Source organism: Helicoverpa zea, chromosome 6 (genome assembly GCF_022581195.2).
Source record: "Helicoverpa zea isolate HzStark_Cry1AcR chromosome 6, ilHelZeax1.1, whole genome shotgun sequence".
NCBI classification, from domain to species: domain Eukaryota; kingdom Metazoa; phylum Arthropoda; class Insecta; order Lepidoptera; family Noctuidae; genus Helicoverpa; species Helicoverpa zea.
In genome coordinates, this window is record NC_061457.1 from 452,991 (window position 1) to 478,449 (window position 25,459).

At 42.7% G+C, this 25,459-nt stretch overlaps 2 protein-coding genes and 1 non-coding gene across 3 annotated transcripts; 2 read left to right on the top strand and 1 right to left on the bottom strand.

Annotated features, from left to right (window-relative positions):
* Nucleotides 1-89: 89 nt before the first annotated feature.
* Nucleotides 90-1,131, top strand: LOC124630865 (selenoprotein M-like). The gene is made up of 2 exons (XM_047164887.1): nucleotides 90-298; nucleotides 377-1,131. Exons 1-2 carry the CDS (start codon nucleotides 212-214, stop codon nucleotides 617-619), a joined length of 330 nt encoding a protein of 109 aa, XP_047020843.1. The 5' UTR covers nucleotides 90-211; the 3' UTR covers nucleotides 620-1,131.
* LOC124630859 (eIF-2-alpha kinase activator GCN1) lies at nucleotides 871-25,346 on the bottom strand. The gene is made up of 38 exons (XM_047164878.1): nucleotides 25,233-25,346; nucleotides 25,055-25,157; nucleotides 24,090-24,285; nucleotides 23,830-24,013; nucleotides 22,550-22,714; nucleotides 22,058-22,310; nucleotides 21,796-21,974; nucleotides 21,282-21,479; nucleotides 20,950-21,111; nucleotides 20,432-20,591; nucleotides 19,841-20,176; nucleotides 19,416-19,609; nucleotides 18,826-19,004; nucleotides 18,427-18,556; nucleotides 17,236-17,316; nucleotides 16,932-17,155; nucleotides 16,486-16,682; nucleotides 15,952-16,107; nucleotides 15,648-15,778; nucleotides 15,421-15,557; nucleotides 15,120-15,342; nucleotides 14,618-14,851; nucleotides 14,146-14,340; nucleotides 13,741-13,869; nucleotides 13,531-13,654; nucleotides 10,576-10,812; nucleotides 8,168-8,347; nucleotides 7,039-7,328; nucleotides 6,599-6,794; nucleotides 5,786-6,438; nucleotides 5,288-5,440; nucleotides 4,873-5,061; nucleotides 4,513-4,766; nucleotides 3,896-4,220; nucleotides 3,579-3,809; nucleotides 2,810-3,463; nucleotides 2,333-2,560; nucleotides 871-1,596 (listed from the first exon to the last, which is right to left on the bottom strand). The coding sequence occupies exons 1-38, from the start codon at nucleotides 25,245-25,247 to the stop codon at nucleotides 1,474-1,476; spliced, it is 7,998 nt and encodes a 2,665-aa protein (XP_047020834.1). The 5' UTR covers nucleotides 25,248-25,346; the 3' UTR covers nucleotides 871-1,473.
* Trnar-ccu lies at nucleotides 7,945-8,017 on the top strand. Its single transcript has one exon. It is a non-coding gene; the product is annotated as a tRNA-Arg (tRNA).
* Nucleotides 25,347-25,459: the final 113 nt, after the last annotated feature.

Here is a 25,459-nt window from a genome sequence, read left to right on the forward strand (position 1 = left end):
TGTCATCCGCGATTAGCTTTCATAATGAGCTATTCAAATGTCCATTGAAATGCACCCATTGTGCAACTCGGAATTTGAAATCACGTGTCAGTGTCAATGTCAAACAAAATGACAATACGTCATTTACGGAATTACTATCGCTACTCTTAAAATTACTTTCCAACGAGTTGTATTCAGTAAACTATCAGTCTGAAAGTAAACCTCTTACAATATGAAGCTGGTATTGTTAGCTATTTGTGTTATCGTGGCTGCAGCCGCGGCTTACGAGAACTCCGACATTGTTTCGGCAAGAATTGAGGTTAGTTGTGCTACACCTACTTGTACCTTATCTGCATTTCTATATTGTCCTTAAATTTATGAAAAATAAATATTTTAGACTTGCAGAGGATGTTCACTTAATCGCCTTCCGGAAGTGAAGAGATTTGTGATGGATGACGCTCCTAAGTACGAGCGTATGGAAGTTAATTTCATCACTGGCGCTCCCCCAGAGTTGGTGCTGCTAGGCAAGGATGACCGTGAGTTGGAGCGGCTCCCTCTGTCGCAGCTTTCTCGGCAAGAATGCAACGAACTTGTCCAGGAGCGGGGTTTCGTGAAGAAGAATAATAATAAAGAACTGTAATAATGTAGTTCTTTGTTGTTAATGTTAACTGTGGTATATTTAATTTTAAGACAATATTTACGTAATTACGCATTTACCTATCTAACATTCCTACTCATATTTACCTAAGAGATCAAAGTTGTGAATATCAATTTATTAGGTATTTTGCCAGTTTAAAGAACTACACAATTTATTTCTGTGATTTGTCACTAAAGATAACTGCTGAATCATGTTAAAATTTGATAATTCCAGTTTAATCAAACCAAGTCAAACATATTTATTTAGTCTGTTTATTCAGTTGTATACATTCAATTTCTGTTATCTGATACATAGATAACACAATGACATGTTATTAAATCAAATCCTGTATTGACTGGGGACATGGAATGCTATCAATTAATATTTAGTTACCATTAAATAGACATTCATGTGAAACAGATGTGTTTCCTAATCAAGATTATTTTTTGATTGTACTTTACCAGACAGATACGCAGTTCAAAAACATTTTGAAGTAAACATTATAATGGCCATAATTCATTGTTTTATTTCATATGGGAATTTTTCAATAACATTTATGTATATAGAAAAAAAATATTGTAGCTTGATTTTGCATGATGATTTCAATAAAATACATTTATATATTTATGTGCAGTGTGTACCAGAGTGGTTTGTATACACTGAACATAAACTTACTTGAAATATAATATTTTATCCTAAATAAAAATTGCATTTAAAATTAATAGTTCCAGTCTAGTAAAATTATTTATAAAACATTCATTAAATTTAATAAAAATAACAGCACTTGGGAGTGACAGGCAGATATTTACAAGGAGGCAGAAAACAAAGTGTGTGTGTGAGAAAGTGAGAGGCTTGGCTCAGGTGAGCAGCGTGCAGTCGAGGTCCTCGTCGCGGCCGTCGGCGATGTTGCGGCGCAGCACCCGCGCCACCACGTCGCTCAGCGCCTCGCGCGCGCCCTCCTCCAGCAGCGCCAGGCATTGCTGCACCACACAACTCTTGTTACTACACTACGCATTACTTACACAAATAGACAAGAGCCTTTCGAAAATATATTACTTATTTCATTCTAGTATAATTAAAATCACATCATTTATGTGCTGAACCTAATTAGTTTTCAAATGTAGTCAGATGCTTATCCAGCATTCATAAGCAACAACATAAAATGCATTAGTTATGTCATGTGGTGATTGCCACTCATTTTACGAACTAGAAAACCAAGATAAAGAAAACGTTGTGTACTCAGAATTTTAAGAATTTGCTATAAAAATGGAAACTAAACGTTTACCATAGTTTAACTTTACCTGATAAAATAATTTCAAGAATAACAGATATTGAAAAATAAAATATTTTTCCTTACATTACTGATTATATGGAATGATCATTATCTTATCAATTCGGTGAGCTATTGAAAGTGCATATTATTATTTTTCTGGGTAGATCACAACTAGATAGAAATAAATATTAACAGGAATTCTATTCAAGGTATCTTTATAGTTATATTTCGATGCATGGTTCCCGCACGTTTGTGGTGCTCTCAACGTAAATAAAACGTTTACCTACTTAAAAGTACACTTAATTATAAGATTAATCTACAACATTACTACCGAGTGTCTTCTATTTGGTTCAGGCATTTTTTTACCATTTACGGCAATCCAAAAATATGTGAAAAAGTAAAGGTGTTTTATAGCTAGCGCTAGAAGCGCACGTATGACGTACCAGATGGAACTGTTCGTCTTGCGGCAGGCGCAGCACGGCCCGCAGCGCGATCTCTGCGTTGGCGCGCACGTAGGTGTTCTTCTCCTTGGTGCCGTTGACGAGCGCCGGCAGCAGCGCCCGCAGCAGCTCGGCGCCCGGTCCGCTCGTGCTCAGCGGCGCCTCGCGGCCCAGCATGCTGGCCGCGCGCGCCATCAGCTGCTTCACCTCGTTGCTCGGGTGGTTCATGCTCTGTTCAGATCATAAGTTTTATATATTGTATACAACTTGCTATTGGGATACTAACTGTTATGCTTCTTTGGTAGTCATTCAGGATAGTCAGAAGCAAAAAAATCTAACGAGACTGACTGCAAGCAGACTGCAGAAAAATGGGGGAGAGGCTAGGCAGGTGACGATATTGAAGCGAAAAAGCATCTTTGCATTTCTTAAAAAGAAAGCTATTTTCAAAAATAATGATAAAGAAACTGAAATTGAACTCACTCTAACAAATTGCGACAATAGCTGAGGTGGAATGGGACGATCCTCCTTGAGCAGGTAGCGCATGAGGTAGCCGATGGCGCGGATGCCGTTGCAGGCGATGGGGATCTTGTCGCTGGCCAGCAGCGCCAGCAGCGCCTTGTCCACCCTGTCCTCGTCGCGGTAGACGACGTGCGGCGTCTCCTTGAGCGCCACGAAGAGCGCGGTGGAGCGGCCGTGCGCGAGGCAGGGCTCGGGGTCGGCGTGCAGCACGTGGTGCAGCAGCGCCGCGTCGCGCTGCGACTCGGGCAGGCAGTGCAGCAGCGCGCCCAGGCAGCCGGCCGCCTGGCTGCGCGGCGGGTCCTCGGGGTGCGCCAGCAGCGCCGCGCCCGACAGCGTCGGCAGGATGGTCAGCGCCGTGCTGGCCGTCATCTTGTCTCCGCCCGCCGTGATCACGCCGCGGAGCGCCTGCAGCATGGTCTCCTTGATGGCCGGGTCTTCAATGTTCTTCATGGTGTTGTGCATCTCCAGGAACAGCGGGTCTGCGCGCGAGTGGATCACCACTAATTGTGATAGCGCCAGGCAAGCTTTGATTCGTACGGGTCGGTTCGGATCATTTAATGCTTTGAGGAACGTCGTCTGCAGTTGTGGTAAGAACTGCTTCAGCATCACTCCCACCTGATAGGAAGAGGTGAATATGTTTAAATTACAATTTATTTTACGTCATGTTTATACATATATAATATGGGCAACAAAACAGATTTATTTATTTACGTAGGAAAATAAATATTACCTTTGTTAACAAAGTGGCTAAGGTTTCAAGTACAGCTGCTTTAACACTGGAGTTGAACCTGTCTCCCAGGATCCTGATGAGTGGTCCCGTGATGTGCACCACGGAGGGCTGGATGGCGGCCGCTGATGTCAACTTAATGATCTCGCCCAACATGAGGGCTGCGTTCTCTTTGTCCTCGGGGAGACCGTTCAGGATCGATTCACGGAACAGTGGCAGGATTGGCGCGAGACCCTATTCACAAAATAAATGATATTGCACAAAATGTTGAAATAATTTTCTGATATAATATATTTCTGGTTATATTGAACCTGTCTCACCTTAGGCAAGCAGAAGCCAGGCAGCAGCTGATCGGGCTTGAGGTCGGCGGCGGCGTAGCGGACGGCCTGGCGTACGTCGGACACGTGCGCGATCTGTCGCTCGGGGTCCAGCGACTTGGCCAGCGCGCCCAGCGCCTCCCAGGCCACCAGCAGCACCTCGTGGTCGTCGTCGCCGAACAGCAGGATGAGGCCGCGGATGAGCTGCGCCACGTGCGGCGACAGGTCGGCGCGCGTGTGCGACACGAAGGCGCACAGCAGCGACGCCGCCGCGCAGTGCCGCGGGCCCTCCGTCGTGCGGATCGTCTCCAGCAGCGTGTCGATGATGCTGCCGCACAAACACGATATACATATAGTCACATATAGACGAACGTATAGTCATTTATGCTCGGTGTAAACGGCTTTAGGCAGTTACCACGAGTCCGTGGACACCAAAAAATTACAAAAATCTATCGATAGCCTATGCTCCTGACGGTTCACGTACGTATGTGGCAATTCTATACAAATACAAAAATATTTATATTGAAAATATGTTAAATATCTTTTCGTGCTTGCATCTAGTACGTCCCTTTGCGCCAAATATTATTGTGATGAGCTGGTAAAGTTGAAAGGTGGTGTACCTGCGCACGCCGGGCGGGTCGACGACGGGCAGCAGCGCGTCGCGGCAGTGGTCGCGCTCGCGGGCGGCGCCGGGCTGGGCGCGCGCCGCCACCAGCGCGTTGAGCAGCGCGGGCAGCACGCGGGGCAGGTGCCGCGCCAGCGCGCCGCCCGCCGCCGCCGCCAGCGCCGACAGCGCGCGCGTGTCCGCGCCGCCGCCGCTCGTCAGCACCGGCACCAGGTACGGCAGCACGCAGCGGGACTTTATCGCCATTATCTGGACCATAACATAGTGTCATAAGTAAACGTATTTACTCTATGTTACAGACAAAATGGGTTATTTACACATTTGAATTATTTATAGGCAGATGTTGCTAATGTACCTGTTTGAGTCCGTCGAGCGTGGCGTCGGCGATGGCGGGGTCGGGGTCCTTGAGGCCGTCCAGCATCTGCGGCAGGATGTCGTCGAGCGCCTTGTTGCCGATGGTGGCGTGCAGGCTGTCGAAGGTCCGCGCCGCCGCCAGCCGCACCTCCGGCAGCGGATCACACAATGCCGTGCGGACTGTCGGCACCTGACACATAGCATTGTTTATTGATATAGTCACATCCATTACCACAAAGATAGACATAAATTGCGACACACTTTTTTAAACAAAAGATAGCAATGGAAGTGGAATAGAAAAATTGTCCACTGTGCAGACAAAATAGTTTAATAATCGCTGTGTATTCCTCATAAAATAGAAAAAGGGAGGTATTATGGTTGTAACTTATAAAATAAAAGGTGTAATGTTGTCTTACGAGTCCGTCTGCGAAGCTGAGCACGGCGTCGCGCGAGGTGGAGGCGAGGATCTCGCCGAGGCCGATGCAGACGCCCTGGCGCTGGTCCGCACGCTCCGAGCGCAGCCCGCGCTCCAGGATGGGCACGATCTCCGGCAGCACGCGCTCGCCCAGCTACACATATAAATTGCCATTATTCGTTTATTGCAAAATATATACAGGTACAGAAATGCATCCTCATTTTAGGAATTCATTACCCTGTTAGAGCGCTGCAAATGAACGGAAAACCAGTGGGTATATACAATTTTGTATTAGGTACAGAACTACGAACGAAGAGATAACACTCACCTTATAAGCTTTTTATGATAGCTAAGAGGATAGATTTTCCCATCTCAGGTAGTACTGGCCTGTAAGGCTGTTTATCTGTAGATACTATTTCGTCCGTCATAACAGTTTACTTAGCAAGTCTGTGTAAATTACAAATCATGTATTCATATCTAATATTATAACATATATTACCTTGCGCACAAGATCTCCCAGAGTCCTGGCAGCCACCTGTCGCTTATCATAGCTGGTAGAGGCGAGGCAGCCCAGCAGTAGACCGAACAGCGTCGGCAGGATCTCGCGGAGGGTCTTGGGCGTATTGGTGACCACCACCTTCCACACGTGCAGCGCCGCCTGCCGCACCATCAGCGCCACGTCACTCCTGCCCATGTATAGCCCAGCCAGCACTCGGTTCCTCCTCTCAGGTCCAAGAGCATTGATGATAGCCTTGTGAGAGTGCTCCGTGCCGAAGTTATCGTCCTCGGAAGCGGTTTCTGTACTCATTTTACCGGAAACTCCAGATATTCTGTACAACAAGTCTCCCAGCAACTGTACTGAACTGTATCTGATGCGCCAGTTGTCGTCGAACAAGCCCTTCTCCAGCTCGGGCAGCAGTAGCGTGATGGCGGACTCAGCGTACAGGTTGACGATCCTCTGGCCGGCCTTGAGCGCGGTCTCCCTGACGTACTCGTTCTCGTCGGCCAGCGCCTTGAGGATGGGGTTGATGATCTGTCCGATGTAGGGCAGGAAGTCGTCGGTGAAGGCGCCGGGCATGTAGATGAACATCATGATGTAGCCGTCCTTCACGTGCGGCGCGATGTCCGTGCGCTCCGCCGTCGCGATTATATCTGTCGCATAGTTATACAGTTCAAACACTTGCACAATATATCATCAACAGATGAAACTCACATATGCCAGAAATACTATACGATTTTATGTCCTTTGAATGGCACAGCAGGGACTGTATAGACTGTCCGACGTCCGTATGTAATAAGAAGTGTAACAAACCGGGCATAATCTTATGTAGCTTGTGCACGCCGAGGCCGGCGACGACCTCGGACAGGCCCTGCGCGGCGCCCGAGCGGTCCACGGAGCTGGACTCGCTGGTCAGCGTGTGCATCAGCCACGGCAGCAGCTCCTCGAAGCTGCTCTCGCCCATGCCCTTCACCATCGCACCCAGGGCTCGCGCCGATACCGATCGCACCTAGCACCAAATATCACATATTAGTAAACAGTTAATAGATGAATTTATACTTAATTGACGATCTTTTCTATATACTTTTATCAATTTTAACCGTTATGGATAAACGCAGCAATAAAAGAGATACAAAAGCTATATAAGACAGAGGTTCAAACATTTTGTTGTATCAAATGCATGTTTCGCGTCACTCAATAAACAACCATTTTTCATCATATTTTTTATGAAAACAACTACGACATGTTCTGACCTCTGGTACAGGATCAAGCAGCGAGCTCTTGAGTCCGGGGATGATGTTGGGTAGGTAGGGCATGAGGTCCTTCTGGTCGGTGAGCGAGTACATGTTGCCGATGATCTGCGCGGCCATCTTGCGCGTCTCGGTGCTGCGGTCGAGGAAGGCTCGCTGCACCACGGGCATGATGAGCGCCAGCGACGGCGCGTCGATGAAGTGCACGAACTTGGTGTCCAGCAGCGTCTGCAGGCACGCCGACGTCTTGTTGGACGGGTCCTGCAGCGCCTCCAGTAGCACGGGCACGATCGCTGTAGACGAATGATTCGTGTTATTGTATAAGGCATTAGAACCACCGCCGCGCCGGCGAGAAAATGATTAAATAGGGGTGAGTTTCTCTTTCAAGAAACGCCCAATAAATGTAGGTACATTCCATGTATACGAAAGAGATGCATATATCAACAGCTGCTTTCTGACTGATCAAACTGCCGGCCTCTAAGGCTAGGCGCTGATTGCAACTTTTCGTCACCGTGACTTTTTGTCATTTAGTCAAGTGCAATGAAAACTATACTGAGTGCGCTCATTATGGTGACGTGATAAGACGGTGACAAATAGTCGCAGCAGCAGGCAATGCCGGAGTGACGGACTGTCACTCGCGTACACGTACGTAGGTACATTACAATGGGAGTCCGCTCACTGGTGACTTTTTGTCACTCAGCCGGCATACAAAAATGAACGCGATTTGTCACCCAAGAACAGATTCAGTGAGCGCACCGTGGGTGACAGCAGGTGACAGTGACAAAAAGTCACGGTGACGAAAAGTTGCAATCAGCGCCTAGCCTAAATGGAATTAATAACAACGCTCGATTAACTAATACCACCTCTACGCTAAATAATCTAACCCTCAATTTCGACTTACACTTCACAGCCCCTGTGGCCTAATGGATAAGGCATCGGCCTCCTAAGCCGGGGATTGTGGGTTCGAGTCCCACCAGGGGTACAAATAGTTTTTGTACATGGTACCATTTTACTACTTTTAGGAATTCTGCATACCTACATATTTACTTTTTTTCACCTTTTAGAAGACAATTAACATTTTATCACAACTACATGATGTCCTTCTAGCATTTATATATGTATGTATATTGACCTTGAATTTCAGGGTTCCTGATGACGGATCCGATGACCCCGAGCGCCTCGGCGCCGGCCTCCTGCACCCGCATGTGGGAGTCGCTGAGCACCTCGATGAGCTTGGGCACGATGGACGGCAGGCACGACGACAGCTGCTTCGGGGCGCAGTATGCCATCGCGCCCAGGAGCTCGATAGAACCTGACAAAAAGAAAATAATTGATTTCTGACACCTGTAGCCCAAGCACGAATATTTGCGAAAAGTTATTCGTATCGAAATCGAGTAACATTTGTATGAGAATTGTACAGCGCCCCTATCGGGCGTAAAAGGAAATAAAACATGGCAGCACGAACATTCTTTTGACGTACGGTAACGTAAACTCTCGAAGGCTGGCTATCGAGTATGGTCGAAACATTATTCACTTGAAAATAGTCGGTGAGAAAGGTTTCGAGAAGTGTAAAAATAAAGTTTTAACCGTGTTTATGTTTGTTTAGAGTTAGTTTTGTGAATAAAATTATTGTTAAGTTATTGGAACAATTAGTAATAGCTTCAATATAATTTAAAATGCAAAGACCGCCACTGTATGAACGTAGTACCGCATATTATTTTTTAGCGGCAAAGGACAATGGGCGATTCCGGTCCAAATGTCCACCACGAACGAGACCTATATGGCTAGATAGCCCGTTAAATATAGAACATATTTTGTTATGAAAGTAAAAAAAAATATAATGCCAGAAAAAAGTTATAGCAAAATAAAATAAAACATTTTATAGATTTTTTCAATTTAATTTTTTCAATTACTTTTCGTGATGTTCGATTTTCGTACTTTCTGTAACTTCTGACAAAATAGAATTGTTCATTATTAGAGAGAAGACACCACCAGTTACTTCGAACTATCTTAGATCCAGGCACCGTTGAGTATATTCAAGCCCTTCTAGCACCTCAATTGGTTCGTGATTCGTACATCCATCGGGCAAATAAATATGGGTTTATATGCAAATGTGTCTTACTCATCTTAGTTTTAGATAAAGTGCGGAAATGAAAGTGGAATAAAATAAAAAATAATAATGACAACATACAAAAACTACCGAAAATTAAGAATACATTTTTGGCTATAACTTTTTTTTGGCATTGTTTTTTTTTTTACTTTCTTAGTAAAAGTTACTCTAAATTAAGTGGACTATTTAATTATTTATATAGGTCTCGTTCGTGGTGGACATTTGGACCAAACTTCATACATTCTTGCCCAATCTCCTTTACTAGAATATTATGGATATCAATCACGAGAAACAAGCTAAGTAATTAAATCATATTTTATTTATTTGCGAACCTATAGAATTAATGTGTTTGAAAAAAAAAAATGTTATTTATATGTTTATTTTTAATCATTGTAGAGAAATTACGCGCAGAGCAAAACTTAGGAATATAATTTACCCACTGGACATAAATGAAACCGAATTTAAAAATATAGAAATAGCATTGCACTTAAAATACTTCACACTAAAGTTTATGCCACTCAAACTTATTAAAACTGTTTACTCACGCTTCCATGAATTCAACCATCATTTCATATTGCGTCTGACTGGTTCTCATAATATTTATTATATTGAAAGCACTTAATTATTTGTAGCAAAAAAAAAACAGAAATACTTTTGTTGTGGACGTGTAGCAAAACATAAACAAATTTGGCGCCCTTACGCGCGTCGGATGTCAAGTGGGTGCGTTCGGTACCCGTCATTTTTAAAAAATAAAATCTCCGTAACTATGTTATATTGCTAGAGATAATGCCATTTTATAATGTCTAATAATTAACTTTGGGTCTCTTTTTTATATTACATTCAGTTTTTATTATAATTTAATAATAATAAAACGTTTAATCAAAGGTAAAAAAAATATTAACAACTAGAGTTAGTTTTCGAACGCACCATTCATTCAACAATCGTTCATTTTGCTCACTGTGGCGCGTCCCTATTTACATTTGCATGACGTCACCTTGGAATTCGAATCGAGTGTTCGATAGTGCTCCGAATGTGGTTCGTGCTGCCTACTATCGACAAACTCCGTTTTCGAATCGAGGCCTCGATACATTGTCGATTCGAATACGTTAGATATTCGTGCTTGGCCCACTGGACACGCGAATATTGGATATTTTAATAAAACTATTTTAACGGATTTTGTCACGGTTATATGAAGTCATATGTTCAGTCTGCCCGTGACCATAGATGCTGTAAAGAATCCGAAACGTCGGGATTAGATAATAATAATATTATCCGCGATAAAATCCGTAAAAGTAGTTGCGAAATATGTTTTTCCTGAAAACATAGGAGATCATTTAGTTCTACATTACGATAATTTTGAACATGAAATCACACCTATATTCCACAGTGATATTTTTTCACGTTACTTTAGTGGGTGCATGTACACATACCGGCCTTAGTCCGCCAGTTGTCGTCCTGCAGCGCCTGCAGCAGCGAGGGCAGCACGAGCTTGACGCCGTGCGCGCTGAGCTTGCTCATGATGAGCTTGGCGGTGTCGTCAGCCGCCGCCCGCACGTACTGCGAAGTGTCGCCGAAGCACAGCAGCAGGTGCGGCAGCACGTGCACGATGTACGGCTCGAACAGACGGCCCAGCTTGTAGCACAACATCTCGAAACCGAAGAGTGCACCTGGTCACATAAATTTGTATCACCCACACATAAATGTGTTTTTTCATGTCAAGTAAAAAGTTAGACCAAGTTCGAAAAGGTCGAAAAATCACAAATCAAATCAATTTATTTGTTAAGACCGCACCGCGGATTTTTTGATTTTAGATAGCTCCGCCCACTACACTTCCGCGTCTATCGCGTCGCGCAAGCTATACTCTTCACTCAATGTGTAAAATTTGAATTTCGCGCCAATCGCACACGCCGAGGTCAGCGCGGGGTCAGGAGAACCGAACAGGGAAGATAGGGAGCCGCAACTTACCTAAGTTTTTTATTTTTTGATCGGATTTTTTTTTGTTGTACTTACAAAAATTATTTGTAATGAAAACTTTTTATGAAGAGTAATATGATAATTTGGACGCGTATGGTTGTGTGTATGTATGTGTGGTGTGTCGTGTATGTGTGTTTGTATATCCAGAACGGATGAATCGATATGTATTTAGGTTTTTTTGTTTGAAATGAAATTAATCGGGAGTGTTCCTAGCTTTATTTGGTGAATATCGGCCCAAGATGGCCGCCGCCACAAAATGGCGAATAACATATTTTTTTTACAATTCCTTCAGTATGGATATCAAATGAAAGGGCTTGATTATAGTTCGGCCATTCAGAGAATGCGTTCCTGACACGTCGCGATTGAACTGACGACGTAACTTTGCAATGGCGTTGCAGTTACGATAAAAATATTTTTGCTGGTTGTTTACCGTTTTAACAATTGAGGAGCATTAAAACAACATTATTATATCAATAATCAATGAATGTAGTTACGTCGTCAGTTCAATCGCGACGTGTCAGGAACGCATTCTCTGAATGGCCGAACTATAGTATGTAGAATCATGTATAATATTATTTAAAGTCCAAGATAGCCACCGCCAGAAAATGCTGAATTGCATTGTTTTTTTATAGCTCTCTCAATATGGGTATCAAATGAAAGCGTTTGACCAGTGTTACATAATTTATACTAATGTTATAAAAAGGGAAGATTTGATTGTTTGTTTCTGTGGATTGTATAAGCTCTGAAACTGCTTAACTGATTTGATTTGCTTTCACAATTAGAGATTTACACTATCCCCAGTGAATGTAGGCCATATTTTATCCGGGCACAGGAAGAAGTTCCCCGGGAATGCGGCTAAAATCGCGTTAAACAGCTAGTAAAAATTAAGTGGTTAAGGAATAAAAGCGTCGCAGATCTTGTGTGTTATGTATGCTATAAATGTATGTAGTGAAGCTGTAAGGTATCAAAGAAGTAATGAAGCTAAGTAATTCATTTTTAAACATATTTATTAAAACTGAAATATAAATAATAATATAATGTAAAAAAAAAGAATTTATAGTATAACACGGTCTCCATAGATTTTTTGTTCTCAGAGTGCTTATAGTAAGTTCAACTCAGTCTTGCGCGCGGTTATGTGTGGGTAACCCTTGTACATATACAGTGACTTTGTGTGCGTGACAAGAGGTACAGTCGGGTACAAATACAGTTATTTAGGGGTTACGGCTGTTTAAGGAAAAACAGTTATTACGTAATTTAATGTTTATTTATCTGTGTAAATATCTATTGAAATTATTAAGTTAGTTTTTGATTTGTTTAATACCCAATAAAAATATTTATTTATTTATAATGATTCTGAATCGCTACTTGAAAAATCAAGTCCACACTTTTATTTATTGTCCTCGTACCCCGAGCTAGAAAATATGTAAGGAGTATTTAATTCATCTTAGATATTTCACCTCATTTATTTCTTAGATACTGTCAATGTCAATTTGAAAAAACTTATGAGAAAATAATGAAAAACTGTAAGATGTAATAATAAAAAGCTTTGGATGTTGTTTCATTTTTTGAATCGCTACCTGACTCCTTAAACATTTTCTTCGTCAACAACTAGACATTTTTGTAAACGACTGTACCCATAACAAAAAGCGATAAGAACACGTTCATGCTCGGACGACGTCACTGTCACACGAGCGAAAGTTGTATATTTACAAGCCGACGCACACATAGGGCCGCGCGCAAATCTGAGTTATCGTCACAAATTATTATACCTACGGCCGGAGCGACAACATGCGCAGGTCCAACCTCGACGAGGGCTATCGCCGGACTGGCTCGTCTCCGTACACATTGTGTATCAATCGCTAGAGCACGGACATAAGGTTCAGAATTGCGTAGCGTCTATCATGATCGCTGCCGCTCAAAAAATCCAATATCTTAAAACTTTAATTAAAAATGTTTGGTAATAGTTATGGAAAAATGACTTTGACAGAACGTTAATATTGATGTTAAGAATATATTAGAGTAATTTTGAAACATAAAGATAGTGTAACTTCCTTGTAATTTCAAAAATAGTACTTTTTTAGACGTGTTTTCGGAATTAATTATGATCGAGTAAAATTATCAGTATCGTGTTTTCGTTCTGGCAGAATCTAGATAAAGATATCAATTTACCTATATCAAAATTTCAGATCCATTGGTAAGCGGGTAGTCCTATAATTTGGCATGGCAAACGGCTATTAAAATCACGGTGGCGTCTTAACTCAGGTATAGGTAAGTCTTATTTTTAAATTACAGATCGCTATGTTATGCCTGGAGGCGTACAAGTATGCAATTATATTTAAGTTATGAATATTTTTTTAATTTTACGCAAGGATATGTTGCAAGTTATATAAATCAGTAATGGCATTTCTTACCTTCTCGATACTTGAAATTCTTCTTCTCCTGTATAGCCTCGGTGAGCTTGCCCATGACGTCGAGCTGCTTCAGCGACAAGATGCCGAGACCCTTGATGATACCGGCTATACCGTATGCAGCACCCTTCGTCAAAACATCACTTGTGTAAATTACGCAAAACGAAGACTACAATTTGTTACGGTTTTATATTTTAAGATATGATTACTTACTTTCCTGTCTCCATATTTCTCTGCGGTGAGCAGTTGTTTCATGAGTTTGTTCATGATAGTGGGGATCTCGTCTTCCAGGGCTGGAGAACTCACCAAGTGGGGGAGGCAGTTGCTCACTGCTTCTTGCACCTGTTCATGAAAACAAATAGGTATATCATTATTTTTACTTAAATATTCGATATAATGTTTGTAAATAATGTAGTTTTAATTAATATTAAGTTCATAACTGCCTTATTAGGCCTGTAAAGATTGTTTAAGGTATTTTAAATAAATAAAGATTTTATTATTTAGACTGAGCAGTAGTAAGTGCAGCGTAAGGTAGATATCAACAAGGTGGACAAAAATTGCAGATTGGGTCCTTATGAACAGGATAGGTGTATGCTGTGACATATAAAGCGTGCTGACCTGCTGGCTGGGCGTGGAGAGCGCGGCGACGAGGCGCAGCGTGATGGGCTTGATGCGCGCGTCGCCCGGCGCCAGGTGCCGCGCCAGCGACCCCACCAGCAGCACCACGCACTGCCGCGTGCCGTCGTAGCCGCCGGACTTCGGCGCCTTGTCCAGGAAGTTCTCGAACACCGGCAGCTGGCTGCTCAGGGTTTCCTGACAATGAAAATATCAACATTTGAATCCATATTTTTTTCCCATTTATTATCAGACAGTTACTTTGCCTTTGCCTTTTTAATCTAATTCGACATAGTACTTACAAATATGTTTCCTTAACTATAACTTAATTACATTTCCTTACACACTGCACAGTACGTGGCCCTTGTGAACTCGCACAGTGTACAGTTAAATATATCGATGTCATCAGCCACCGCGATTGAGAGTGCGAGTGAGCCTCGTACTCGTCGGGTACATGCAAGGTGCGCGGCGGTACCTTGCCGTGTATCTCGACGATGGCCATGGCGGCGTTGAGCATCTCTGCGCGCACGGTGTCGTGGCGGTCGGGCAGCGCGCGCTGCACCAGGAAGCTCATGGCGGGCGGCACGGCGCCGGGCGCCAGGCGCGGCGCCAGCGCCCGCAGCGCCAGCGCGCAGCCCCGCCGCGCGCCCCACGCGTCCACCGCCGCCTCCACCTCGTGCCCGAACTGGTCCAGCCGCGCCGGGATCATCTACACACAACGACGTATCTTAGCGTGCCTCCACATCTAGCGAATGCACCGCAAATGTGCAGTCCGCTCGCGTTTGCTCGCTGTGCGCTTGTTGCAGTCGCGGCAATGCCGCGCGAGATCTGCTCGCGAGCAGCGCAGGAGCCGCGCATGACAATGCACGCACGCAGCTCGCAAAAGGCCCGCGAGGTGCACATACACCAGATATGGAAGCACCCTTAACATTTTTATTCTACAAGAAATAGTTACTTAGACTACGATTTTCACTGACCGGCAATTTCTCCGTGTATATATCCTGTAACCTCTGCAGCACATGCTCGGCCGCGTTAGGGTCGGCGCTGCGCTGCACGAGGTGTGCCAGCGCGGCGGCCGCGGCGCGCTGCACGGGCTCCGAGGGATGCTGTGCCTCTTCCAGCAACAGTTCCACCAGCTCAGGCTCGCGGCTCCACTGCTGGGCTAACGGTAGCTGATTCCACAGTTCTTCTGCTAACTTCCTATGCAATACAATCAATATTATTATTAAATCTTTTACAGTGTCGATTTTTTTTAATATTGTTTGGAAAATGACCCACTTATTGTCCTCGGAGATATCGAAAGTGGCGATGAGCAATCTCTTCGTAAGCGTGAGAGCGTACTCCGGGTCCTCCAGTAGCGGCGGTAAGCATTCCACTACGCAGAGCAGAGCGCGCAGCGCCGCGTCACGCACTACCTGAGGAGATGACGTTATACAATTTATTATATATCTCTACGTGATTTTGAATACTAGCATTGATGTGATTGGTACAATCAGCTAGTATACCTCTAGCGGGTTCTGCAGGCCGGCCAGCAGACAGGTGACGTCGTCGAGCGACAGCGTGGCCCGCGCGGCGCAGTGCGCGGTGTCCAGCAGCGCCACCGTGCATGCCGACAGCACGCGGCCACTTGTGCTGCCTGATGGATTACACCAGGTTTGACATTTATAATATACAATGATTAAAAAGGAAAGTTTATATGTACAAAAAATACATTAAATAGTGGGGAAACACTGATATCCCGTGAAAAGCCGGTGCAGGTCGCTTGTTTATTACTAAACTGAAGAACAAGCAGTTGAATATAATACGTACTGATAAGATCAATGAGCAGTCGGAACATGTGGTCGATGGGGAAGAGCGCGGGATGCATCATGTCGGCGTCGAGGCGCAGTGCCGCGTGCTGCGAGATCACCGCCAGCCCGTTCAGCATCGTCTGCTCGTCGCCGCGCAGCGCCGGACCGGATAGACCTGGACAACAATAACATAGTTTATCATGTCATATCGTTTATTGCAATATATTGCTTAGGAAGGACAGTTCATATGTTTGATGCTGTTGATGAGTAGTGAAAAAGTACATGGACATTTTTCATTTGGTAATGATTGGATCTTTTACCCCAATTCCTTCAAATCAGGAAAATTAGTTAGGGATTTCTAGTGTTCGTCAAAAGAGGCAGCGTAGCTGAAACCAAGGAATACTCATAACATATGTATTAGTATTTCTCATTATGTATTGGTTGGGTTTATAGGATAGGCATTTGGCGCTATTCAAATTCATGCTTACTTGATTACAAAAATGTATCGAACATTCAATAGCAAAATTTTATTTAAAATATAAAATAGACTCACCAAGCTTCAAAAGCGGGAAGGCATAGCAGAATCCCGGAGCAGTGAAGTGGTTGGGCTTGTGAGCGGGTTCCTCCTCATCCTCAGCAGCCGGCTTGGCGGTGGTGAGCGCGTGCATGAGGTTGATGGTGCGGGCCGTGGCCGCGCCCAGCTCCGCGTCCGACCAGCTCGGCTCCAGGTCACACTGCGGCTTATGCAGACTGGAAGGTGGATGGGTTCATAAGTCATGTTACAGATAATGTCAAATAACTGTCCGAATGCGCCAAAATGTTCGAGTAAAAACTACTGCACATGAGCAATTAACTGGCTGACTTAAGTGGGGCAACGTCGAAACTCATTTTACACTTGAGCAAGGAAGTAATTTAAAAGAGTAGTTTTTAAGCATTCGATTTTTTTTTACTTACATAATATCATAGAAGTAATACAATCAGTATAAAAAAACAATTTACCGCAAAGTGAGCCTGGCTAGAATATCTCCCAAAGCCAAGTGGTTGGGCAGCAGCGCGAACCGGAGCCGTACGTAGGCGTCTGCCAGGCGGGGCGCCGCTAGGGGACTGCGCAGGGCTCCCAGCACGGCCGGCACGATGCGCCGCGCGCCGCGGCACAGCGCCGTCGCCGAGCCCTTCTGTACTGCCTCTAGCAGACGCACTGCTATCACCACGCGTAAGTTTAGCTGCAAACAAACACAGGATTTAAATATCGAATAAATGACAAACAAATGAAGAAAAGTTGGAGGTGATTGTGGAAACTTACTGCACTCAGTCTTTGTCGAATAGCATTCTCCTTTGCCATTTGAGCCTTGATAGCTTCCTTCTGCTTGGCTGAGAGGGGCACCTGGAACAATAAGACAATTGTTTTTGGCTTATGTTTAACTGACCACCAGATATAGTAACAAATAGCGGACAAAAATAGTAAATGATCACCAAAATTAAACTCGCATTTTAATGTAAAACTATAACCAACGTTTTAAAACTTTGCTATCCTATTTAAGTAAAATTACTCCAAGTAAATCATGAGTAAGCCAAAAATAGTAAATGATCACCAAAATTAAACCAACATTTTAAAGTAAAATTATAACCAAAGTTTCAACACTTTGCTATCCTATTTAAGTAAAATTACTCCAAGTAAATCATAAGTAAGCCAAAAATAGTAAATGATCACCAAAATTCTGCTATCCTATTTTAGCAAAATGAATCCAAATAAATCATCTTTATCCCAAACTTGATATACATATATAGCAAACATGCACCAAGCATGGCTTCTGTCACGGCTCCGGCGCTGCGGGGCTCCGGCGGTCCCATGCGAGCTTATCGACGCAGATGGTTTTCACGCTCACCACCGCGGCTTCGGCTTGCTGGCCGACTCCGACGGCCAGCCTCAGCTTTGGCGGCGAGCCTTAAAACTACCTGCGCCTCAGCTCGCAGGCCGTCTCGCCCCTCCGCGCCTACGCGGTTTTTGAATTGCACTCTAGGGGTAGGGCAAACAAGACTACCTACATAGAGTCTATATACACATAACTTAATATGGCATCATAATACTTTATTTATAATAAGCCTACATTTCATGGCAATCACAGTGATTTATTTAGGAAAAATAATACATTAGTTTGGTTGTCAAGATTTGGTGATCATTTACTAAATTTGGTGGTCGAATACAAATTAAAGTGGAGTCGTGACTAAAATAGCTGGTACTATTATATTTTTAGACTTTATTTTTCTGGTGTTAAGTAGATATTTTTGGTTACGACACTAAGGGTATCAAAGCATTTTATGGTGGTCAAAATATTTATTCCCATTGTTTTTGATTTATAGATTAACTGCTAAGTAGTCTACACTCAATAATGATAATAAAAACAAGTACGAAATTCTCTTGTCTTTCTCGTAGAGCTCTAGTACAGTGTAAATTTTAGTCAATAAAAAAAACAGTTTGCAATGGGGTACTAACCTCTTTAACCTTTCCCTCTCGCTTGTTCTTCTCTTCCAGCTCGCGACGCAGCTGCAGCTCCTCCAACTGTTCCTTGTAGCTGTACGCCTTGCTCTCACGCTTCAGATTCATCTCCTTACTGTCTTCATTACTGTACAGATAACAGTCTATATTATTGTGTGTCAGTGTATGGCTCTGAACTTTTCTGATTCAAGCGAAAGAATAGCGCTACTATTGTTTAGGAATAAGAATGACGCCAAAGTTTCAGGAATGAAATTGCTGTAGTTTTCGAAATGGGAATCAATTATTTAGTTTCACAATTTAAATAACTATTGGAACACAGTTCAAATTTACTTACTACATAAGCAAAGATAATACAGATTAAATAAAATCTTGATAATAATCATGGGCATGACGTACCCGGGCACACTGCTCTTGTCATAGAGCTCTCCCTCGGGCGTGAGGTAGGTGAAGTACTCGTCCCTGGTGACGCGCAGCAGGCTGGCGTCCTGCAGCGCGTCCAGCGCCAGCTGCACCGCGCTGCCCGCCACCACCTCCGGCGCCGTGCCCACCAGCGTCGACACCACGTTCGATAGCGTCTGGACAAATGAAACACAAATATGTCAAGGTTTATTAGTCCTTTCACTGATTTGCACTCTGCACTTCTATTGTGTTTCTATTTTCGTACAATCTTATGAAAATAGAAAGAGAACCATGGTGTTCCACGGTGTGAACCAAAGTTCATAGTAAACTTGATCATTGAACTTTGTGGTCCTCACAAGCCTGGGTTACATGATATCTATCTGATACATTGATTTATTGCCTTGCCTATGACTAATGTGGCTAACTATTCAAAAATAATCCAGACATAACAATGCAATTGTCGCTTCGCAGTGATTGCGCTATCGATTTTTGAGACAGGTTAACAAGTCTTAAAAGTACACAGTAGTCAGTAGTAAGTAAGTAAGTACAGTTTGATTGGCTTTGCTGGAGAAGTAATGGTCAGTTACCTCATTAGGTGTGTACCCGGCGATATACTGATTCTTGAGGTTGTTCGAGTGCAGCGCCACGAGCTGGCGGGCGTCGTGGCGCAAGTATCGCGCCAGCTTGCGCCACGCAGCGGGGCACACGGCGGCCGCCAGCGGGTGGTGGCATGCTGGCAGGATTGCGATGACAAGCTCCTGCGACTCGCGCTCGGGGTAGTCTAACGACAACCAAATAATTGTACTTTTGTGCGTTTAGCAAGATTATGTTTAACTAGTACATTCGGTGCATAACCACATCATTTTCAGTGCATAAGCTAATATTTTAGACCTTGTCTAATAAATAAAATGTTTGCAAAATAAATAAAATGGGACATAAATAAAGTAACTTGCATAATGTCTAAAAATATTAATAAGTATGTTAATTAGAACATTAGTGGGAGATAACTCACCTCTATATGAGCAGAGAGCATGAACACAATCCAAAATCATCTTTCCGGTAAGCTCTCCGTTTGCCTTCTCATCAGTAGGCGTCTTCTCCTTGCCGCCCAGCAGCTTCCCTTCCTCCAGCACTTCATTCAATTTCAAAGCTAAATTCTTCGCCAATAAGACTCTGTCTTCCTTGGCAAGCATGGCCTTAACCTCCTCTATGGCGGCGGTGCGGACCGCCTTGGCGGGCGACAGTAGGACTAGTATAAATGCTCTGTAAACCGGCGAGTTCTGCTCGCTGGCAACACTTTGGTAGTTTTCCAACACTGTTCTGCATAGCATCACCACCTGTATTAGGACTATAAAGGGGTAAATGTTATAGTGATAATCAACTCAGTAATCTTATATAACTATAGTTAAACAAATGGATATGTAAAGGACACATTATTATGGTAAAATAAGCCTGTGAAATGAAAATATAAGTGCATCAATTGTTAATTATTTTGTTTTATTACAAAAGTGATGAAGACCTACTTTTTGTTTGATTGAATGGTATGGTAAGGTATGGTGGTTTGGAAACTCATTCTGTATTGTATGTAAGGTATGATGCTTACCATCGTCAGTGGCGGCGGCGAGCACGCGGTCGTGCAGCAGCACGTGCTTGTCGGCGTGCGAGAGCGGCGCCCAGATGCCCGCCCTGCCCGGCAGCTCCCGCGCCGCGTCCAGCAGCGCCAGCCCCAGCATCGCGCAGATACCCTCGCTCACCACCAGGTGCTGCGGAGAACATACTCGTAGTTAAAATAAGAAGTTTTTATGACTGAATTCCCAGCAATAGGTCAGCACAGGCTAAATAAAAAAAATTTATACCAACAATTTAAGGGAATTCTCTTAATATTTATGTTCTTATATGAGGACTACATGTTTCCTATAGTAATATGCCTAATTATCTAATATGCTGAAGTATCAATTATAATTATTTTAGGAATTGTTACTAATATTGTAGGGAATTGCTGGAAATGACGGCCAGTTATTGATGACTTCTACTGCGAATTCAATACATAGGGTTTTGGACATAGTCGTGGAGTGTTAGAGGCAGTAAATGCAAAAAATAAATGACATAATTTCAAGTGACCTGCAGTGGCTGTTGTGCGGCCTTCTCTACGGCCTTGACGAGCACGGGCTGCAGCGCGGCGGCCTGCGCGGGCGTGGCGCCGCAGTTGCGGACACACGCCGCCACCATGCTCACGTACGCCGTGCGCACCGCCTGCGTCGTGCTCTTGGCTGACAGATTTTTCTGAAAAATACCAACATGTTGTAAAAACTATGTTTGATATAGTGGTTTGATCTGGTTATAAAATAAACCATTTTATGCTTTGCTCGCCCTTGAGCATTGAAAAAGAAGGGACAATTAAGTCTCACTGGAGCTATAAATATACAGTATTAAAGATGTAAATGTGCAGTCACCTTGAATATGTCGAGTATCTTGTCGGGCAGCGCGGCGCCGAGGTTGTGCGACCAGCGCTGCAGCGCGTCCAGCGCCACGCACAGCGTGCGCTCGTGCGACTCGCTGTCCAGCGCGCGAGATATTAGCGTCACCACCTCGCCGAACAGTGCCGCTCGATCCGCGCCCGACACCGGCAGCGCGCGGAGAGAGCTCACGCCCTACACGACAAACATTATTTATTTAGCTGAACATCGCACCAAAAATCTGCGTAATACATATCTTATCTAACGCTACTCATTATATTGTTATCTAGTTTTATTAAGTGCTTATAAATGGTATATCATACTAAATTGGCCAAGGGATTTGCACTAAAAATAACGATGGCCCTGAATCACAAATCAAAACAAATAACAGTTAGATTACCTTTTCATATTAGTAAATCTTTTCTGTTTTATATTGCTATAGCAAATGGAACTATTAACATTTTACGACAATGACAAAATTTTGTCTTATGCAAAGTAATAATGTACCCACCATTAGCACTGAGATCTTGTCTTCACTGGAAGTAAGTTTCCCACTAGCGCCGTTGTATTCGGCGAAAGCATGCGTCAGCAGGGCTCGCGCCGCCGACACCTGCGAGCATCGCGCGGCCAGCCGCTCCAGCGCGCATAGTGCCTCGCCGCGGACCCACTCGTCTTTCGAATGCAGGTTTACTGGGGACAAAACAAGTATATTAATTATTGTAAAAAACTGACAGAAAACAATCAGGGATACAATCAAAGTGTCGACTACTTACCAATCAGACTTTTGCCGATATCAACAGCTAGTCCATCCAAGTCCACGTTTAAATTTGCGAAGACCTCTCCTACAGCCTGCACGATGGTCTCGGGACTGCGCAGCATGGCTTTGTGGAGTGCTGGCAACAACGCATCGCGCACGTCGCCAGGACTCAGCTGACGCAATAGGTCGTGACAGCCCTTGATATAGTTCGCGTTCGGACGACATTTCACGCTGATCACGCTCTTGGTGAAACTTTCTAGCATTTTTTTCTGCAAGGATTAGAGGCAGTATAAATAACAAATAGTCTTAAAATAAAATTAGTCCATTTTGTGTTATTCAAAATGTGGTTATGTTAAAAAACTGTAAAAAATGTGTGACCGTCATGTGCTAATAAAGCATAAGGCTAAGGTGAAAGGTCTAATAAAAAGGTCATTCAATCAAGGATCCTTTAAATACCTAGTTTTATGCAAAATGAACTAAGGTAGTTCAGTGAAAAAGTAGCACAAACCTTGTGTTGTTCAATGGTAGCACCATCCCCAACTTGCTGCAGATGTCGGCACAAGTTGGAGAAGGTGACACAAATGTGTGGTCCTGAGTCGGGTGGGATTGCAAGTAGCACTTCTAGCCATTTGGATAATTTCTCTTTGCCAATTGATACCCATGATGTATGTAGCTGTAAAGAAAATATTATAATATAATTAACAAAGTAAAAGGGAACTATATTTTTTGTCACCAAAATTTATATTTGTCATCAAGTTGTATCACCTAATAAATAGATCTATCGCCACGAAATATTTTCGTTCTCAGATAAACAAAGAGTGTTCCCAGGTATGAATTACCAAATTATTGTTAATATAATGTGTAAAATATGAGATGGATTACCAATAAAATTGTAATGCGTTACATGACTATAAACTTCGTTCTTATAATAATAGTTTTATTACTGAAATAATAGCTTGGTGCTCAAAATGGTAGATCTGTCACCAAATAAATCGATTAATCGATCCCTGAATGCGACTCCTTTTTATTTGTTATTTTGTCACCAATACAGTAGTTACATTATATTTCGTTCAGTTATTAAAATAATGTATTCGTTACCAATTTAATACATCAGTTTATAATTTTAATGAAAATATGTTCAAAGGGAAGAGGAAGGTAAGGGAAACCAGCGCTGATTATTCAGTGATTGTTATTTTTAACAATAAATATTGATTATTTTGACTTTAATTAAGTGTTCTATTTACTATTCAGCTAGAAATTTAATTTAAATATATTTATACTACCTGTGGAAATTAAGACCCTTGGGGGAGGCACATGGCCAGTTAAGTAGTAGACTCTTTTGGTTGAAAGGATGATGACGACCACCGTACATTTTTAGACCTTCATGAAATTTTCTAGTGATATAATATATGATTTATTGGTGATCTCTTTAAATTAGTTTGCTTAAATACTATTAGGACAAACCTATTATAATACATACAAAACCATTTATTTGGTACTTGACCCCATATCTCCATGATTTTCGGTAATTTATTGTGGAATTGATTTTATATTGTTTGGTGACTACATTTTGGTGACAAATCTACTATTTTGAGGGCAAACCCTATTATTTAAGAAACACAAAATGAATCAAATTGGTGACAGCTTAAATCATACCCAAAGTAAAATAAATCATTTATTTTTCTTTGATATGTAGTGAGGTTAATGTTCTTAGACCATGATTATTATAATTAGATGAACTGTGAAAATGAACTTAAAAGACTCAACTACATAGTATCTGGTACTTACCATAGAATAAGCCTTATCACTCTTCCTGTGGTCCCCATATGCAATGATGGCAGCAAGCAAGTTTGCTTGAGACAGCACAAGTGCATTGTAATCCACTCCATTTTCTTCTGTAGTCTTAAGTGTGCCATCTATTAGTACTGTGGACCAACGTAGAGCATACAGTCCACTCTGGCATGTGCTTTTCCTATAAAATATTATGTATGAAGTTAGGATATTTTATATAATTTCTAATTTAGAATATTTGGATTAAGATTACTTACGATGAAGCTGTGTTTTTGAGTTGTTCTGATATTTCAAGCAGGACTGGTAGCAAGCCCTTGAGAGTCCATTCTCTGTGAGTGGTGGCGAGGTAGGCAACCAGGCTCTTCACATATGACTGGGAGGTGGAGTCCCGATACCGGTGTAGAGTGAGCACCAGCAGGCGGCACACGAACCGCACTGCTGGCTCTGTTATACCTACATAACACAAGCAAACAATATATGATTTAAAAACAAACAAAAACATATAAATATCTTTTTAACAAGGTCTTATACCCAACATCTAACTCTGATAAAATAACATTTGCTTTCAGTTCTGAATTACTCAGAAATACAATATATCATCATATTTGACTTTAAAAAAATGCACTATCAAAAGCAAGTAAAGTTTAAAACTATTGTAATTTTTTCAATAGAAGTTTGTTTACTTGATTTACAATTTTTTGTTTGATTAATAACATTGAGTTGCAGATGCATGTTTCTACATAACGATGGCATTAGCAGCTGCAGTCATATTTCATTTAAATCCACATGTCACTCAGCTTACCTTACATTATCTTAATTTAGCTCTAGTTTGAGCTTATCTAAGTTAAACAATACCTGTTGCCTATCTGCTAACACAACATACATATCCTATATCATTCAAAATTAAAGCCAGTCTTCAAAACAGAGCATTATAAAAATGTTTCAAACACCTGCTACTAGAGTGCACTGTGCACAGGTATTGATGAATTGATTTCTCACAATTTATATGTAGACGCAAACTATGTTGCATACAGCGTCCTCTGATTGGCACATTCAAAACTCATTCAAGGGAGAGCACAATACCTGAGCAACATCCAGGGCTCTATGGATCAATACAGCTGGATAACCAACCTATAATTGCTATCAAATAGATGCAGGTAGCATACAAACAATGCATTTTGATCACAAATTATAAATGAATATAGGTCTTTATGCTATTTACCCGGTGTAGATAGTACATTTTGAATTTCTTCTACAACCTCACGTCTTCCTTTCAAACTTGCGGTTTGGATTTTGAATGGTATATCCTTTAATTTCTTTAATACCTGTTGGCAGAGTAATCGGGGATGAGTGTGGGCACAGTTTCATAGCAATAGCATCACAAGAGTTGTTGAATTTACCTCGGAATCTGCCATTTTCCTCACACATTTATTGAGAAAATTCTCTTGAAAAAGCACACACGTCTCGCTAAACTAACCACAGGTTAAAAAGAGTTTAAAATGGCACCATCTCAGCTGTCAAATGCAGAGTTGCCAGTTAATCCCGGGCCAGGGAAAAGGCCTGGCACGAGAGGGGCGCACCTTCAATGCAACGAAACAGTTTGCAGTCCTTCGGAAACCAAACAATA